General features: G+C 37.6%; 2 protein-coding genes across 3 annotated transcripts; one reads left to right on the forward strand and one right to left on the reverse strand.

Annotated features, from left to right (window-relative positions):
• Nucleotides 1–277: 277 nt before the first annotated feature.
• LOC115221016 (carbohydrate sulfotransferase 1-like) lies at nucleotides 278–17,596 on the reverse strand. 2 transcript variants are annotated; one of them, XM_036510268.1, is made up of 3 exons: nucleotides 17,468–17,596; nucleotides 3,583–3,760; nucleotides 278–1,439 (listed from the first exon to the last, which is right to left on the reverse strand). In XM_036510268.1, exons 2-3 carry the CDS (start codon nucleotides 3,717–3,719, stop codon nucleotides 641–643), a joined length of 936 nt encoding a protein of 311 aa, XP_036366161.1. In that variant the 5' UTR covers nucleotides 3,720–3,760; nucleotides 17,468–17,596; the 3' UTR covers nucleotides 278–640. The 2 variants fall into 2 exon arrangements, with proteins under 2 accessions (XP_036366161.1, XP_036366160.1); XM_036510267.1 differs by lacking the exon at nucleotides 17,468–17,596 and adding an exon at nucleotides 12,241–12,331.
• On the forward strand, nucleotides 13,015–13,767 carry LOC115221017 (general transcription factor II-I repeat domain-containing protein 2-like). Its single transcript, XM_029791233.1, has one exon. The coding sequence runs from the start codon at nucleotides 13,015–13,017 to the stop codon at nucleotides 13,765–13,767; it is 753 nt and encodes a 250-aa protein (XP_029647093.1).
• Nucleotides 17,597–19,136: the final 1,540 nt, after the last annotated feature.

Here is a 19,136-nt window from a genome sequence, read left to right on the forward strand (position 1 = left end):
ATTGAGAAAATTCTATAGTTTGTAAGATATTTGTTGTTGTTTTTCTTCAATTTCTGCAATTTCAACCAATCACTGACGTCCATTGAGGTAAAAAAACATTCTGTGCCGTATGTATGTGTCCCTCGTTTAAGAAACAGATTGGGTTTATTTACATTTGTGAAGAAAAAAAGAAACCCTTCCCCCACCCCTAACCCTAAAACAGATTGAAATGCAATAGATCGATACTAGGGTCATAATTATGGGTGACAATTTCATATCACACCGCTAGAAAAAACTGCCCTTCAAACCGAAAAGATCCAAGGAATGGCAGATTCGGACTGTCCGTATTGTAAAACTATGGTTTTAAAAATAGGAATTAATTTTTTAAAAATTGCGCAGTCGTACAAACTTCACGGAGTAGAACACTAATCCATAAAATTTTTCTGAAAATACCAAAAAATAAAAAAAAGTTATGTCAGGTTAAATGACGGGCTTCGATCAGGACTCCGCTTATTGACAAAGTTGTCGAAAAACCTTACAGTGATACATTTATTTCGAAACTGCACTTTAGCATTATTACTAATTAGTGCCCACCCAGATTATTTGGAAGCAGCCCCAGGCACTAAAGTCTAGTGATGGCCTTGCTCTTTAAAAATTAACACTAGAAACGATTTATATCAAAAAAGCTCTCCGAAATATTCCGAAGATGATTGATATCTCTGGCTGCTTTATACCCAAGCAGTTTATACACATATAAACATGCTTCATCCACATCTTTGACGAAATCATACGCAGACTTTAAACGCCATTCCCGAGTATGAAATAAGGAGTTTCGTGCCGAAACTGAAAATGGATTTTTGTTCAAATTTTTGCCTAGCATATTTCGGCGAATCCATTCTTGAACATTTTCTGTAAATGGAATGTGAAGGAAATGGTACATATCCTTCGTAACAGCAATGGGATTCTCGCTAAGATTTTCGTAAAAAAGTGTCATTATTCTCTCTTTAAACTGTGGAATTTTCTTGAGTTCAATAGTTTTTATAGCATTATAATATATTTGAGAACAGAGACGTTTTGTATGTTTTTCACCTTCTAAAATTTTTAAACCCACTTTTGAACGGGATCTCAAAATAGCACGTGGATCTCTAATAAGGTGTACAACATATAGGTTCGAATCCGACTGTAATAACTCGGGTACTAAATTCATATCAAGGCGGATTACTTTAGCAATTCTGACATTAGCTGAATTACACACATTTTGTAATTGTGGCAGGCATTTGTTAACCATCGGCACACTATTATTTTTTTTAAGACACTGATTAAATTTTTTACAAATTTTGCATCCTGAAACTGCTCTGTCAAGTAATGTTTCCACAAAAGTGTTACGAAATTTACAATTAAGATGTGCTTTCAAAATTTGTATTTTTCCCTTTTCTACCGATTTGTTAGTTGCGAAATATCTGAAAAATACAAATGAAAAATACAAACTTTTCAAAACAAGTAAAAGAGACTTAAATCATATAATTATTAAAAAAACAAAAACAAAAAAGCAGTAAATCTCTTGAATTTAATTAGAAGTCAAGCCTTTGAAACTGTTCAGCAAAATAACATTCAAATTCAAGCCAGAGAGATCGTAGCTTTTCACAGCAACACAGAATTTTACCACGTCAAAGCACGCATCTTGAAATGAAAGTACCCTATATCTGGGTTATTTGATGAAATATATGGGAAGCTACCTATGAGTGCACGAACATTATAATGAACTGATGTACAATGTTATCCATTATGAAATCAAAAGCACAGTTTTAACATAGCGCATATTAAATACTTTCTTGAAAGAAATATCACGGACCTAGGGATCTTTTCCTTTTGAACGGCAGACAATTTCTAGTTAACTAAACACTTTAAAACTTCGTATACTAGTAGAATATGTCAAAATAACACATTTTTGTCTCTTGGCTTTCTTGAGAAAATTGTAATTTGTTTGTCTAACGTAGTTTAATTTTTCAAATTTTAACCAATCCTATGCTCTCTTTTGAGCTAAAATCATTTGCTACGTCTAAAACTGAAACAACATCCTGTCACTAACCTTCAACCTAACCCTAACCCTAATTTTATTTTCTTAATTGTTAAATTAATTTAATTGTTACGCGTGTAAAAAAAAAACCGAAAGCAATGGAAAATAATTTAAACAATTAACAAACAAAATAATTCTATAATTTTATACACACGCTTTCCGTACGTAAACGGAAAACGTGTGTTACGAGGAAAATTTGAGCTGATGCATTTTGGAAGAAAGTCTATACTAAAACAACCATACTCTCTTCCTTCAAGGGAACCGCTCACAACCTTTAACATTATCAGAGACCTGGGTGTAATTGTTAATAACAATCTCAGTTGGAGTGCCCACATCAACAATAAGTTCAATATAGCTTGTAGGATGAGCTCCTGGATCTTAAGAACCTTCCGGTGCAGAGAACAAAGTGTCATCATTCCACTTTTCTCCTCTTTTGTACGGCCACACCTCGAATACTGTTGTCCCTTGTGGTCTCCCCATACAAAACAAGACATCTCGAGGATTGAATTACCCCAGAGGGCACTCACTAAACGAATTGAAGGCATGACTGATCTCGGTAACTGGGATCGCCTTAAATCCTTCAAACTCCACTCTCTCCAGCGCCGCCGCAAGTAGTGCATCATTTGTAAGATGTGGAGAATATACTGCCAGCATTGCTCAAACGACCTGAACATTAGTTTCAAGGTTCATCCAAGGCTGGGACCACGGACCATAGTCCCCAGCCCAATTCAGGATCACAACATATAGGTACACTGCGACATAATTTCTTTTCCTCAACAGGCCCTGCCCTGTTTAACATTGTCCTAAAACTGATTAAAGAGGGAAAGGCTCCCATCACGTTTAAACGGAGTCTGGGCAGATTTCTTTAAGGAATACCAGATAAGCTACCTATACCTGGATACAACTCACTCAACAAGAACTTGAATGGACCATAAACAAAACTTGACTTAAACAGGATTTAGATAATCATATCAGGTGGTGCTATTAAGTTAGACATGGCCTAGACCAATCTTTAGTCGAAACGTATCTAAGTTTTTTTTATATATATTGTATTTATATTCGTGTAACATAGTCTGTTTTTCCGTCCTTGTTTCGTAAACATTCGTTGCTTTTTTTCCGAGGAATCTAATGCTCTTAGCTTAGTTTTTCCTTTTGGGCTGGCCAAATTGGAGCAATCTCAAGATTAATCAGCCGAAATTGCGAGGATGATCCGGTTCTTGACTGAAGGTAAAAGGCTTCGAATGACCCGTCCGTGTTTTTTTGTATTGTCTATCTGGATGTTTTGTTGTCCTGTTTTGCGTTCTTGTCCCATTTTGTATTTTATTATATATATATATATATATATATATATATATATATATATATTATATATATATATTATATATATATATATATATATAATATATATATATATATATATTATATATATATATATATGTATGTATGTATGTATGTATGTATGTTTGAATGTACGTTTGTGTGTATGTATATATATCAAAAGAAATAGTTTTAGTATCAATACAAACCTTTTTTTATCATCAATGCTTGTTAACGGTTGGTTAGCATAGCTGTAAAAGGAAAGTTTGCGAAGTGGTTCGAAATAATATATGGCGTTTCGAGCTTGTTCGAGTATCTTGCCAGTTACGGATGATCCACTTCGCATGTATGCTAGTATTATGACTTTCGTTATGTTCGCGCGTTTACCTATAAAAATATAACGAGCAGAACATGGTAATTATGTAGCATCAGCTTTATTTAATCATTATAAGTATTGTTACAGCATTCATGTGTGTGCTTTCGTTAGTTTTACTAATGTCCATAACTGCACGTATATATGTATAGATGTGTGCGCGTTTCATGACTATATCTTTAAATCGATAATAAATAAATTGATACTATTAAAATTAATTCGATTTTAAAATATAGCCACTCTTCAGGTCTAAAATAATAATAAAATAAATGTTTGTATCTTAACATCTTTATTACCCTGATATTATTATGGTCCAGGAAATACATGGTAAATGTTTTTGCTTTTTATTGCCTTCGAGATTTTATGCAGTTCCTTCTAGCATAAGGGAGTCCTATGATGGATAATATAAAATATTATAATATAAATGATTCCTATGATATTTATGATAATAAACCTAATATTAATTATTCCTTATGGGGTCAAAAGTTAAAACAAACATTATTAAAGAGATATTTAAACTAATCGAAGTATTCATTATAGATAATATAAAATATAATAGCATTTTTCTAGTAATAATTTTAGAGTTGGTTATTCTACTACTAATAATGTTGGTAACATTATTTTTTCTTGTAATAGATTTAAGCATAATAAGTTTTACATTAACAAATTAAATAATTATTCCAATGATAATAAAGACCAAAATATAATTAATTGTACATGTAGAGATAAGACAAAATGTAATTTGGATGATGTAGTACATAAATGTGTAGTGACTTTGATTGATGATAATATTAATACGAATAGTTATAATTTAAATGTGATTTATGTGAGGTCGACTTCTAATAAAATTAAATTAAGGGTGGCTCAACACATGCATTCGTTTAAGAATAAAACATTGATTAATTCAACTGGCCTTAGTAAATATATATGGGAATTGAAATCTAGAGCAATTAAGTATAATATAAATTGGGAGATAGTTTGTAAGGCTAAATCTTATCGAATAGGTAATAATTTTTGTTTACTATGTACAAATGAATTTATGGAGATATTATTATCTAAAAATTAAAAAGTTGCTTAATTAGCAAGATGAGCGAAAAATTAAATGTAGACATAAGTTAAATTACTTATATAATAAGTTTAGCTAATTTGTGTATATATTTAAACCCTGATTTACGTTACTAATTTTTGCTGTTATAATTTATAGTAGTATAATGAGTATAAATTAGCAGTAGATTATGTAGTGTATATTACATAATTGGAATAAAATTAAAGGAAGGTGTTTATAAATTAAATAAATTGATGAATATAGATTAAGTTATCGAAATTTAGTTTATTTTATGCATTTCACATATTTTAGTTTTTAAATTGCTGAGATATTAAAATTTTTCCATTAAATGGTATATTACATCTAGTTTATTTCTTATTTCCACAACTAAAATACATATTGTTATTTTCACCGCTAAAATATATTTTTCTATCTTTTTATTTAATTGTTATTATTTACGTCATGTTTTCCCGTGATAAATTTCTTAAGAACGCTAGGTTCTAAGTATAACGTTAACATTTCAGTTAACTGGAATTCTTCAATAAGATAAGATTTTATTTTTCATTAATATCATTATATTTTATTCGATTATTTATAGTTAAGATACGTTTCTTTCTATATTTATTTATTATATTTTAAGATACATACATTTATTTTATTATTATTTTAGACCTGAAGAGAGGCAATATTTTTAAATCGAATTAATTTTAATAGTATTGATTTAAAGATATAGTCACGAAACACGTAGTCAATTTAATGTTTATTTAATTTAGTGATTTTTTGAATAATATCTATTATAGTATATTTAAATTTGTCTAGATGATATAGAGAGAATCTTTCACTATTGAATTACTTAATAGAGGTTAATTCTCTTAATTATGTACTTATATAATTTGTGAAATTTGATTTGGATTTGCTAAATTGGACTTTTGCCCTGTAAATTGGGAATTATATTCTATTATTATTATTATTATTATTATTATTATTATTATTATTATTATTATTATTATTATTACTAGCAGAGGTACCCGGCGTTGCCCGGTTACATTCAATTGAAGAATTTGACTTTTCTGTTATATATATATGGATACACACACACACACACGCACACTCACACATATATATATATATATGTATATTAATATAAATACATGAAAGTACATGAAGTTTGTTAAAAAAAGGGGGGATCATGTACATACCTCCTGGCTGTTGAGATTATAACACCTCATTGTAAACAATGTTCCTTGTTTTTCCTTGTGGAGCGTATACAAAAAGGTTTCTTTTGATTCCTACTCTTGAGCAGCCAACATACAGTTGCCCATGCGAGAAGCAGGGCTCTTCCAAGAGAAGACCAGCTACAGAGAGGGTTTGACCCTGAGATTTGTGAAAGGACATGGCAAAGCTGACACAAAGGGGGCATTGCAGTTTTCTGAATGTAAATGGAATTTCTGCTCCTGATGGAGTAAGTGGAATTCTTGGAATAAAGACGTCATCACCTTTTCCACATCCAGAAAGAATGATCGCCTCGATAACGTGTGACATCATTTTCTTCATCACCAGTCGTGTTCCATTGCAAAGTCTTGGTGGTTCCAGATTGCGGAGTACCATTACAGGAGTTCCAACTTTAAGTGCTAATATGTGTGGAGGTAGTCCAGGAGGCTCCAGCTAATTGAGAAATTCAGGAGGATAGTTCACAACTTCATTTATATCTGGAATTGTATCAACAGACTTGTAAGTGTGTATAGTGCCGGGAAGAGAAGGCATTAGCTGTTGATTAATTTTGTTAACAGCGACGTTTTTTTGAGCTAATATTGCTCTTTCACACAGCCAATTGTAATTTTGGTAGTTTTGTGTGAAGTTGAGAAAGACTTTGTTTTTGAGGTCATCTACAGAATTAACAACAGAGGAAAATGACCACACTTCCATTTGTCCTGCAGCATCGAGAGATATCTTTCCTTCACCAAGTGTCAAAATGTCCTGTGCAAACTTTGTGGACATTTTGTCGCCGTGTAGCTGAGCTCTCATGTTAGTGGTGAGACTGAGGACTGTAACATGATGCCACAGGGTAGAGGACTTTCGGCATGCTTGGACTTCATCTGCTCTAGTGCCTTTCGGAATGACAGGAAGAGTTTGCCTGAAATCACTTGACAACAGAAGCGTTACACCTCCCATTGGAGCCTGACAGTCTCGGATGCCTTTCAGGGCTCTATCTAATGCTTCCAAAGCTCCCTTTTGAGCCATAGTGCACTCATCCCAGACAATTAGATGACACATTTTAAGTACTTGTTCCTGATCTGAGCTTTTGTTGATGTTGCATGAAGGTATTTCGTATGCTGCTAAATTGAGAGGGAGTTTAAAAGTTGAGTGTGCTGTCCTGCCACCGGGTAACAAAGTAGCTGCAATGCCAGAGGAGGCTACAGCTACTGCAATGTCCTGATGCTGCCTAACTTCTGCAAGGAGAAGCTTTGTAATAAATGTTTTTCCTGTCCCTCCGGGAGCATCGATGAAGAAGATTCGTCCTTCGCATTGGCGTACACTGTTAAGAATAGTTCTGTAGGCCTGCAGCTGCTCCGGAAGTAATTTAGGCTCATTTTCAACAATGTACTTTGAAAGCGCTTCAGCGTCGTAGGTTGTTTCACGAATGACAGCAGTGGGAAGGCTATTTGACCCTGACCTGAATGCTTGTGGCAGGCCATACGTCGACAATTCATTTCCACCCAGTTTAGCAATTCTGTCTTCAATGTCAATGAGTGTTTTGTTATAGATTTCATTGCTGATACCCTCCATGTCAGGATAGAGCAGTTGAGCTTGGTGCTGAAAGTCTTCAGCCAGGTTGTCTCTATATTTGAGCCATAGAGTGGCCGGATCACACAGTTCGCAAGCCTGTAGTAATACTGCAAATAGTGCCCTGAGACTTTTAGGTGATTGTGATAAAGCGGCCTCTCTTAAAGTAGCATCCCATTGTGCACCATCTTCTAACAGACCTTGTCGATAGCAGGCTTCTCTGTATGTTGTGCAGACATGTCCATGAACGGTTTTTAGGGCTTGGAAAGACGTTGGCCCTCTGACCTCATGCAGTAGTAGACGAAGGTAGAAACACTCTTGTTGAGTGGGATGCACTGTGTATACTCGCCCAAGGCAAGTGTGAAACTTAATGCCAGGGTATCCATGAACATTTTGACCTGCTTTCCGTGGGGCCTATTTTTTCCATTCCAAGTGAAGTACGATGGAATCTGTGGATACAGCAAGGTTTAAGTGAATGGATCCACTTAACAAAGCTTGAAGAATGCAGTGAGTGTGCTACCCCTTGGTTCCTCTGCCAACAGAGAAGCATTAGCATCGGTGAAGTACACTCTTTGACTATTTTCCAGGTGCACTGCAAGCTGTTGAATGGCGGGGTGTCGTTGGTGAATTGGAAAACCAAAGATGCGCCAGAAAGCCTCGTTGCTACTTATGTACCGTCCCACCTGATAATGCGTCACCTCATCCTGGCAGTATTCTTGTTGAAGTCCAAACATTGCAGCGTCAGAACCCTTGTTTACATATTTGCAAACGTATTTGATGGATTTAACGGAGTTGCAAAACTCAACGTTGATGTGGGCATTGAAAGTCTCTGACAGGAGTGGGCAGTATGGAACAATCCATCTATTATCAATATCGTGCTCTCCGATAGTTGCTGTGAAACTTCCGTCTTCTGGTTTTCTGCGTCTGTATGATGGATACCCATCAGCACCTGTCTGAGTTTCTTGTAGGAACCTCCTTGGAAATCTTTTTGAACATATGCTGTCCTTCAAGCATGGTGAGTTTATGTTGATTCCACGCCCACATGTAACATGTACCATCTTTGCTTTAACTATTTCGTATAGTTCTTTGTCTAAAGCTGGATCAGGAAGCTCTGCAGAGATTATGTTGTCGATGTAATTGGAATTGACCTTCGCTGAGATCCAAAGCAGGATATGAGCATGTGGAAGGCCCCTTTTTTTGCCACTCGACTGTGTACATGTCACATTGTATGGGCCCAAAGACTTGCCCTTTTTGTATGAGCTCCATGAGAGAGATTAACTTCAGGTGGAAAACTCGGGCGTTGAGATTCCGGTTCGAATGTAAGGCAGGTTTGAAAGTGTTCCCAACAGTTATTAGTTGTAGTGGTAGAGTGTTTATGCCGAATATGTATGTATGCATGTATGTATACCTGTATATATGTACAAAATCCACTGAGAAGGCTTTTGTTGGTCTGAGGTTACAGCAGAAGACACATGCCAAGTCACCACACAGTAGGACTGAACCTAGTACCATGTGTTTGGAACGTAGTTTGTTACCACACAGCCACACCTGCCCCTATGTATGTGTGTGTGTGTGTGCGTATGTGTGTATGGGTAGATATATTATGCATGTATATATGTGTATATATATATATATATATGTACATATTACATGTACATCTATATATATACATCTACACATAAAATACGAAATACAAAGTTATATCTTGATATCGCTAGTGATAATAATACTCAAAATATATAACAGACTGGAATTGTAGGCCCGTCTCTTGCAATTTCGATCAATTGGATCTTGTCCTCCCTCTTGTATAGAAGTGTACGGCTGCAGCGAAATTAATTTTTGGACTTTCTTCTATCGAAGGCATTTTAACAAAAATGCTTCCGTAAAGACGGTAAAAATATTGTCAATTTCTCCAAACAGGGACACAATTCAATTTTTAAACAATAACCAAAGCCCCTTCTCCGAAAGGGGGAGGGTTACGGTTTACAATTATTTAACAAATGCAACACAACAACGTTTCCCTGACGAGGAACCAACAAACGTGATTACAATAGTCAAACAGTAATAATAATAACAAACCTTTTTTAATTTATCCCGATTTACGTGAAACCACTCATTCAAGTTCAAGTCATTGATGCAATTTTATACGAATTGCTACTACACACACAAACACACACACACACACACACACACATAATAAGGGTGAAAAATTGAATATTAATTTGATTAATATGAATTGAAAACTAGTGGTGTAGCATATAAGATCATAGCAGATCTTCTTCTAGCAAAATGGAGGACCACTTGTTAATGGTTCATCCCTGTATATAATGCTTTCACTTTAATAGTTTCAGTATTAAAGTGAAAGTGTCTACATTACAAAGAGAGATGTTTTTGTTTCACTTTTAACGCGTAATACTGAAATAGTGGAAAAGATATGATATTGCTGTGGGGTCGCCCTCGGGAAAAAGTTAAAATTTTTTGCCGATGACTCTCCCCGGACCTTAAGTAAGGCATTTGTAAAATTTGAATGAATCGTGTAAATTTTAAGAGTTCGTAAGTGTTAGTATGTTTTTGTGTCTGTGTGTTCGTGAGGCATAAAATGTACTGACTATAGAATTAACAATGGAATTTGGTTCACTGTTCATGTTGTTGGTATCAGCATAGCAACAGGTAGTAGCAGATGGCTTAAGGTAGTTCTTAGAAGAACTAGAACTCAAGACAGATAATTGATTTACCGTTTATGAGGTACACGGAGTGTAAGAGTTCCATATCAAGATATTGCGTCTCGTAGTTGATTCTTTTATATGATTAATAATTTTCAATTAAAGAAATTTTGTTCAAATATTGTGATTGTATCAAGAATTCTTAACAAAATTTCTGTGTGTGTGTGTGTGTGTGTGTGAGTCATATAATATAATACTCGATGTGTGTTAATTGCTTACTTGGCCTTTCTCACGAAAGAATACATAGGTAAGCAATGTTACCAAAAATTAAGTACTTTGATCCCAAACAAGAAGCATGCGCGTTGATTTGAGAAAGACGAACCCCCTTGGAAATGTCTTTCAAAAGTTTAATGGCTTTCAATAAGCTGTCCCTATGAAGGCAGTCAAATTTTTAAACAAACTTTTAAAACAATGATCGTTATACAAAGTGCATGCAGCCAAGTTTGGTCACGCAAATCTATATGACTAATAACAACATTCTAATAATCAGTATTATCTTTTTGTAATAAAATCAATGAATCTTGTGAAAACAATCCTGTAACATCAAAAGAACGCTTTCAAGATGAGGTTCGAAATACTGTCAAATTACCTTCGTATCATTGATCATGCTCTGAAACTGAAGCGAATTGGACTCAAAGTGTGTCATATATATTTTGTACATTTTAGTATAAAAATAGGATCTATGGCGGTCGTATCGTATAAGAGACACAGTCGCACGCGATCCCATTCTTAATAAATATTTACTGACCAGGTAATACATGCAGCGGCAAAACACAAGTGGAAAGACAAGATTTCTTTTTGAGGTATATACATTATTTATTTTAGATATTTTACAATCATGCTTGATGTTGGAAGTTTGAAAGTGTTAGCATGTTTTTGTGTCTGTGTGTTCGTGAGGCGTAAAAAGGTACTGACCAGTGAAATGACGATGGAATTTGGTTCACAGTTCATGTTGTTGGTATCAGCCTGGCAACAGGTAATAACAGATGGCTTAAGGTAGTTCTTAGAAGAAACTAGAACCCAAGAACAGATAATTGATTTACCGTTTATGAGGTACAGTGTAAGAGTTCCATATCAAGATGTTGCGTCTCATAGTTGAGATTAATTGAATCACTCGTTGTGTTTATCTTTCTCTTGATATGAATATACTTCCAGATGTGTTAACTGTAGCCGTTTTTCCGTGGCGAGATTTTCACCTAACCGCTATAGCTGAATCTGTAGTTGTCTTGTGTACAAATTAAATCTTCGATGTTTGTCGATGTCTGTCGCTTGGTTTTTGCTGCGTCTTCATTATATATTCTGCTTGGTTATTTTTCTCTAGTTATAGATATCCTGTAACCGTTTTTTTCCGTGGTGATATTTTCACACTAACAGTATGAGAGGTATCTGTAACATCTTGTATTAATGGTGGTCGCCTGCCTTTCGAAACTGGAACATGGTTGAGTATGCTCTGTGTGGTCAGAGGTTAGCCCTGAGAAGGACTTGAAACCTAAGACGAATACTTGTCTGAGAAACCTTCTTTTATACAGTTTATTGGGCTCAAAATGAACTTCAGAAATGGAAAGCTGTGATTGGCTGCTTGGAACTATGGCGCGAAAATAAGCGGAGGCAAATCGCGTCACGTGATAACCAGTGGTGCGAGCGTAGTAGAGACCAACGTGTCAACCAATCGAATTAGCGTTTACAACAATGTTGAACTAGCCGAAGATGTTTGTAATCTCGACCGAGGTTATTCTTAATACTCTTCTCAAACAGTGAAGATAACAATGAGAGACGATATTGCTACATTAGAAAGGCTATTGCATTACAGGATTAGTTTCGTTCTTCTAGGTTCCATAGAATAAAAACTATAATATTGATTTAATTACCATGTCTCTTGGCCTACAAAAAACTCAATAAAATAAAGGTAACACTTTCGATACTTGTTTGTAACTTCATTTACGTAACCAATGTCTTCGAGAAAGCATTGAGCAAAATGCAGTTTCATCAGCCTCCTAAAATCAGATAACCTAAAGCAGGCATCTCAAACTCCCGGTCCGTGGAGCAATTTCATCCGGCCCGCGGGACCATTTTGATATCAGCATGAAATGGGTCTAAATGGCGGCATCAACAAATAGAGTACTTTGCTGCCCTCGGCAACATACATGCATTCTTGTTAAAACTGCGCATACATAATGTGTGGTTAAAGTAGACCATTACATTATATATAGCATTGACTGCACTACCTTTCTTACCAAAAGTGGAAGCGGAAGCACTCCGTTGGTTACGACGACGAGGGTTCCGGTTGATCCGAATCAACGGAACAGCCTGCTCGTGAAATTAACATGTAAGTGGCTGAGCACTCCACAGACACGTGTACCCTTAACGTAGTTCTCGGGGATATTGAGCGTGACACAGAGAGTGACAAGGCCGGCCCTTTGAAATACAGGTACAAGAGAAACAGGAAGTAAGAGTGAGAGAAAGTTGTGGTGAAAGAGTACAACAGGGATCACCACCATCTCCTGCCGGAGCCTCGTGGAGCTTTAGGTGTTTTCGCTCAATAAACACTCACAACACCCGGTCTGGGAATCGAAACCGCGATACTATGACAGCGAGTCCGCTGCCCTAACCACTGGGCCATTGCGCCTCCACGTTACCAAAAGTAACAATAAGTAAACACACGACTAGAAACAACGCCACTGTAACTCTTACACCCGTTGTCTTATTCGTGGTGCTAATGTTGCTATACCGAAAGAGTATAAATCTCAAACGCCGCTACGAAACAAAACATACGGAAGTGCGGTGGCTCGGTCGGGGCAAAGTCTTCAATATAGTTTCTGAGCTGGTTGAGGAAATATGTCAGTTCATGGACAGTAAAGGAAAAGAATCCAAAGTTCTGAAGGATGAAAAGTGGAAATGCGAATTGGTGTTTCTGGTTGACATAACTGCGCATCTCCGTGTTTTAAACATCCGGTTCCGGGGACGGGATCGCATGATCTGTGATATGTATGACGCAATGAAGGCATTTCAAGTGAAGTTGCGCTTATGGGAGACACAAATGCACCAATTGAACATGTCTCACTTTCCCTGTTGCCAAGTAATGTTGAGCCAAGTCAGCGCTACGGTGTTCTCAAAGAAACACTTTGCTGATAAATTAAGTGCGGTCCGCATTGAATTCACGCGGTGCTATAGTGACTTTGAAGCACAGAAAAATAATTTCGAGCTGCTTCGCAACCCATTTGTCATCAATGTGGAAACTGCACTTGCACAGATTCAAATGGAGCTGACAGAACTGCAGTGTAATGGGATACTAAAAGAAAAGTACAACTGTGTGGGGCCCGCACGGTTCACATGCGTCATACCTAAGGCATTGCCGCAGCTCCGTTTACATGCAACTCGAACGCGTTCTTTGTTTGGAAGTACATATCTGTGTGAGCAGCCATTCTCTGTGATGAAGATTGTTATGTGTAGTTCCGTTCTCGATGGGTGATAGACAACTCAATTGAAGGCATTGTTATTGTTTTACGTGTTTATTTACTTTACATGTTACACGAACTGTCAACATTCAGCGTAGTAATACATATATACTTGAGACACAGTTCGTACTGTTTACGAACAAAATAGTGCCAAAAGTGGGGATGTATTCTACATGCGTATACCTACGTATACACATAGATATGAATGTGTAACATCTCTTCTTGAAAAGAAATAAAGGGGTCTTTTGGCAGTGAAGACAAATATAAGTAGTCTCCCTTACTCTATGGATTGTCAGCCTGAGGTTGCAATCCTACAGCAGAAATCGTGAGATTATTCTGCCTCTGCTTTGTAATCTAGCAGAATTAGTTACTTATCTTTTCATTTTCTTTTTTTTTTTTCTTTAACGGTATCGAACCGGTGGCAGAATGTTCGATCTCCATCTGGTGGATCTTGTGCTTCGCACTGGTGTCTGAGGTGTGTTGTTGGGCTGCTGATAGGTGGTTGGTGCCCGTCGGGGTGATGATTCTGTGGGTGTTGTCACTGATGCAGCAGGTGTTGTACACGTTGTCCTCGACAGCTTTGGTGTTGGGCGGATGTTGGCCCTGTTGCGTCTCAGCTGCCCACCAGATTCCGTTTCTATTATATATGATCTTGGAGTTTCAGCTCTACTGACAACCTATCCTGGGATCCATGTTTTAGTTATGGGATCTTGAGTATGCACATGTTGTCCTCCAAGTATCTCAGGTAAATATTGTGCATGTTTGTTGTAATATTTCTGTGATTGTTCTTGAGTGGCTGCTAGCTTTGCCCTTGTCTCTTCCTGGTCAATAGGAGGTTGGATCTTAGTTGGCAGGGTAGTTTTGTACTTCCTGCCATTCAGCAATTCTGCTGGGGATTTCATATCAGCTCTCAGTGGTGTCGCTCGTAGGGACAGAAGTGCCAGGTGTGGGTCTTCCTTAGTCTCTCGGCATTTGACTAGTGTTCTCTTCACTGTCTGCACCTGTCTTTCTATAAACCCATGACCTTTGGGGTAGTGTGGAGATGAGGTTGTAATATTGAGCCCATACTCATCGGCTAGCTTTTTGAATTCTTGCGATGTGAACTGGGTTCCATTATCACATATGATCTGCTCTGGTATTCCTTGCTCTGCTAGAAGTCCTCGAGCCACTGTAGTGATTGTTTTGGCTCTCAGATCTTTCACTTTTCTCAAAAATGAAAATTTGGAGTAGTAGCAGGCCATTATCAAATACCATTCTTGGCTCTCTGTGAACAGATCTACTCCAATAGTTTGCCATGGCCTTCTTGGGATGTCACTAGATATCATTTCCTCCTTTTGTTGTGAGTTTCTGTACTTTTGACAGATGTGGCATGTAGAAACTGTCTTTTCTATGTCTTTGTACATGCCTACCCAATATACTGCTGACTTGGCTCGGAGCTTGCATTTCTCCATTCCTAGATGCCCATGGTGGATCTTGTCAAGAATCTCTTTTTGCATTGACTTGGGTATAATTATTCGGGATCCAGCCATCAGAATTCCATTCTCCACTGATATATCATCATGGATGGCCCAATATTCACGAATGAGGGGCTGCACCTGATGTCTCTTTTCTGGCCACCCCTGAATCACCATCTGAGTAAGGAGCTGAAGTTCTTCATCTTTGCTGGTCTTCTCTTTGATTTCTGCTAGCTTTGTGGTTGTCACATTTATAATGTGGTGCACCTTTATGCTTAGTCCTTCCATCTCCTGTTTATCATGTGAGGATAGTCTGGAAAGAGCATCCGCCAATATCAGGTCTTTTCCTGGCTTGTACCTGATATCGTAGTCGTATGTTTGAAGCCTTAACAGTAATCTTTGCAGTATTCTGGCTGGTGCTTTTGTGAGATTTTTTCTATGTATTTGTTGTAGCGGGCGATGGTCTGTTTCAATATTGAAATGTCTGCCATACAAGTATGTATGGAACTTTTCACATCCATATACTACTGCCAGGAGTTCCCTTTCAATATTTGCGTGCCTTATCTCTGTGGGTGAGAGCGCTTTCGAGGCACATGTAATGGGTTTACCTTCCTGTATCAATGCTGCGCCAACTCCTCTCATAGAAGCATCAACTTGGAGTGTTACTGGTTTGCGTCTGTCATAGAACTGCAGGGTTGTCTCCTTACTGGTGAACTTTTTTATTGCTTTGAAATCCTGTGTGTGTGAAGCACACCAATCAAACTCTACGTCATCTTTGTTTAGTCCTCGGAGATTTGCAGTGTGATCGGCCAGCTTGGGTATGAAGGCTCACATGTAGTGGATGAGTCCCAGGAAACTCCTGAGTTCCTTCTTGTCTTTGGATTCTTTAATGTCTCTCATGGCTTCCACTTTAGCGGGGTCTGGTTTAACTCCTTCTGCAGAGTATATAATTCCAAAGAATTTGCACTCCTTTGCTTTTATCACACACTTGTCTGCATTGAGTTTGATGCCTGCTTGTCGGGTTTTCTCCATAGCTTCATGTAAATTGAAGACATATGTGGTCTCATCCTTGCCATGCACTTGGATGTCATCTGCTATCCCAATTGCTCCCTTGCAGCCTTAGTAGGTTTCATCTATTTGGCGCTGGAAAACATCTTGGCTCACCTTCAATCCAAATGGGAGTCGGTTGAATCGATATCTGCCAAATGGTGTGTTGAAGGTAGTGAGCATGGATGACTCTTTGTCTATCTTTACATTCCAGTACCCATTACTGGCATCCAGTTTGCTGAATAATTTGGATCCAGCCAATGATGGTGCGATTTCTTCAAGGGTTGGAATTGGATGGTACTCTCTTTTTAATGCCTTGTTCAGGTCCCTTGGGTCGAGGCATATCCGTAGGGTACCATTGGGTTTTTCCTTGATTACAATTGAATTCACCCAGTCTGTTGGTCGTGTCACTTTGGTGGTTATTTCTTTTTTTTTTTTCCATTTTGTTCAACTCTGTCTTCAGCTTCTCTTTTAGTTCTAGAGGGATGTGGCGAGGTGGGTGAACAATTGGTTTGATATTGGGGTCGACTGTTATATGGTATCGACATTTCACAAAGCACCCGACTGTATCGTCAAAGCATTCAGGGTACATGCTTATCAGTTCTTCTTTGTTTGTGATTGGTGGTCGAAAGAAAATTAAGTTTTGATTTATTATTTTAATTTACAATAAAATGTACATTTTTCTGTTTTTGCAACATATTCTTATTCTAAATTTTTGGAATTTTGACAGGAGATATTTTTATGCAGAGCAAAATATTTTAAGTAATTTAAATTAAATTTAATTTATTTTTGGAATAAAATTATATACCATGTTTCAATACATGTTCATGTTCAAAAAGTTTTAGTCTGTTTATCCTGTTCGGACCGCGACCTGAAGTGTGCTTTGAGTTTTGGTTCCCTGTGCGACTGAGTTTGACACTCCCTGACCTAAAGCTATATAAGAAATACAGATTTTTTTCTGAAATCGTGCGATTTTTAATAAAAAGATATCTTACCAGCTTTGCTTCTAGAGACGACGCTTAAATTGTTTTTTGCTGCTGTTGTAACACTTTTCGATCTGGCTGTCGTTGAATTTACTAATATCTGCAGTTTTATCGCTTCTGTCTTCCTCTCTGTCGCTCCATCTGGATATTCAGTTTCTCTTCGAAAATTGGAAAGATTAAAACCTACAATATATAAGATGTATGCATTTAAAGATATCTGTTCAACTCACCGTGTTTATCAGAATACTAAAGAGATACACTGTCTAGTTATCAGTAAATTTTGAAGAAATCCAAGCATTAACAATGTCTACTACACTTGTATTTAGAGTCAATAGTTAGATCTTAAGTTCAGCTGGAAGCTTTTGCATTTGATATGTGCTTCTTGCGGCACTGACGGCATCTTACGCTCATTGTCCTTAAGGGACAAATGCTTTGCGAGTGAATTTGATGGCGCAGGCGTGGCTGTGTGGTAAGTAGCTTGCTAACAGGTTGCTTCTGCGCATGTGCGAGTCAGTGTTGTGTTTGGCACTGAAGCGGTGAAGACGTGCTTTTGAAGCCGTCTTGAATTGAAAATTTTTGAAGCCCCATTGTAAGGTAAGATTCTGTTTTCTGGGTCCAGTGGGAATTTTTGTTGAAAATTGTTTTTTACAGGCAGGAAGTCCTACTGGATTCAGAATTCTGATTCTGCCGACATGGGGCAAATATATTTTTCTCGCTGAATTGTGAGAATTTTTGGGGGGCGTATTCGTCTTCGATAATTGAGTGAATATTTTTCTCACCTAATTATGAGAACTGTATTGTGCTGTGAAGAACTTTAAGAATTGTGAAAACTGTTATATAGGGGAGTGTTTTGCCTCCGAAGTTTGAACAATTTTTACCAATTTTACACCAATTTTTGCGGAAGTTGTGTTCCAGTTGCGGCGTTCCGGGTTCAATTTAGGCCGGGAGTACCGAATGGCCAGAAGGTTTTTGCTGTGTTATTGACTTTCTTTTTAACTTTATTTGACTTTCTCCTTTTTGTTCATTGTGACTTTCTTCTGATTTCTTTTTCTTCTCGCTTTTTAAGTTTTATTTTGAATATATTTAAAAAATAAAAAAAAAATAAAAAACATGGCAATGAAAAATAACAAAGTTTTGAAATGGGAGATCATACCACCTAAAAAGTGGTTAAAAGACCGTGAAGACAGGACGGTGGTGTTGAGAACCTACTCCAAGGCACTCGACACCATCGCCCTGTTCGAAAAGACGGCAATTGAAAAGGAGTTGGCAGAGTATTTGCCAACAATTAAATTCATTTCCAGGAGTGTCAAATATGCAACGGTGTGGTTGCTATTTGACACCCCTGAAGAGGCTTGCAAATTTGCTAGTAAACCTCTGGAGGGTAAGGAAATTTTATTCCTGCCCACGTACCAAAAAAAGAGACTGACGAAAGCTTGGATTTGCGGGCTGCCACCCGGGATAGAGCCCGAGTGGATAGAGGAGACTATCCGCCGGGGTCTGGGTAGCAGCGAAACTAAACTCCTTAATGTAAAAGTTCTTCCTGCGGCTGCTTGGGTTGGGTCAAAAGCAATTTTGACCCTTTGGACCCAATCAGCCAATCTGGTTCTTCCAGATTTTTTGAAAATGGCCGGGTGCATGTACCCGGTGATGCTTGAGGGTCGCCCCCCTAAGTGTCATCGGTGCTTGGAGTCCGGCCATATAAAGAAGAACTGTCCCCGGGAACAAAATAGGATCCCGGAACAGTTAAGTGAAACCCCTGTAGAAGAGGGAATGATAACGGCCGAGGAAGCAGAGAACTCCTCAAACAGAGGCCGAAAGAGGAAGGTGAGCAACAATGGGTGCTCACCAAAGGATACTAGGGATGAGGAGGGAAAGGCGAATCTTCCGGCCACGGAGGAG

This window comes from Octopus sinensis, linkage group LG17 (assembly GCF_006345805.1).
Source record: "Octopus sinensis linkage group LG17, ASM634580v1, whole genome shotgun sequence".
NCBI classification, from domain to species: domain Eukaryota; kingdom Metazoa; phylum Mollusca; class Cephalopoda; order Octopoda; family Octopodidae; genus Octopus; species Octopus sinensis.

Bases quoted from the DNA above. Each gene is read 5' to 3' on its own strand.
- LOC115221016 (XM_036510267.1), bottom strand. From the start codon at position 12,265: ATGCTTTCTCGAAGACATTGGTTAC. The intron at 3,761-12,240 runs GTAAATGAAGTT...ATATTTTTATAG, and splicing joins TTCTCGAAGACATTGGTTAC to GTAAACGCGCGAACATAACG. The intron at 1,440-3,582 runs GTTTGTATTGAT...TGTATTTTTCAG, and splicing joins AGCATTGATGATAAAAAAAG to ATATTTCGCAACTAACAAAT.
- LOC115221017 (XM_029791233.1), top strand. From the start codon at position 13,015: ATGTTGCTATACCGAAAGAGTATAAATCTCAAACGCCGCTACGAAACA.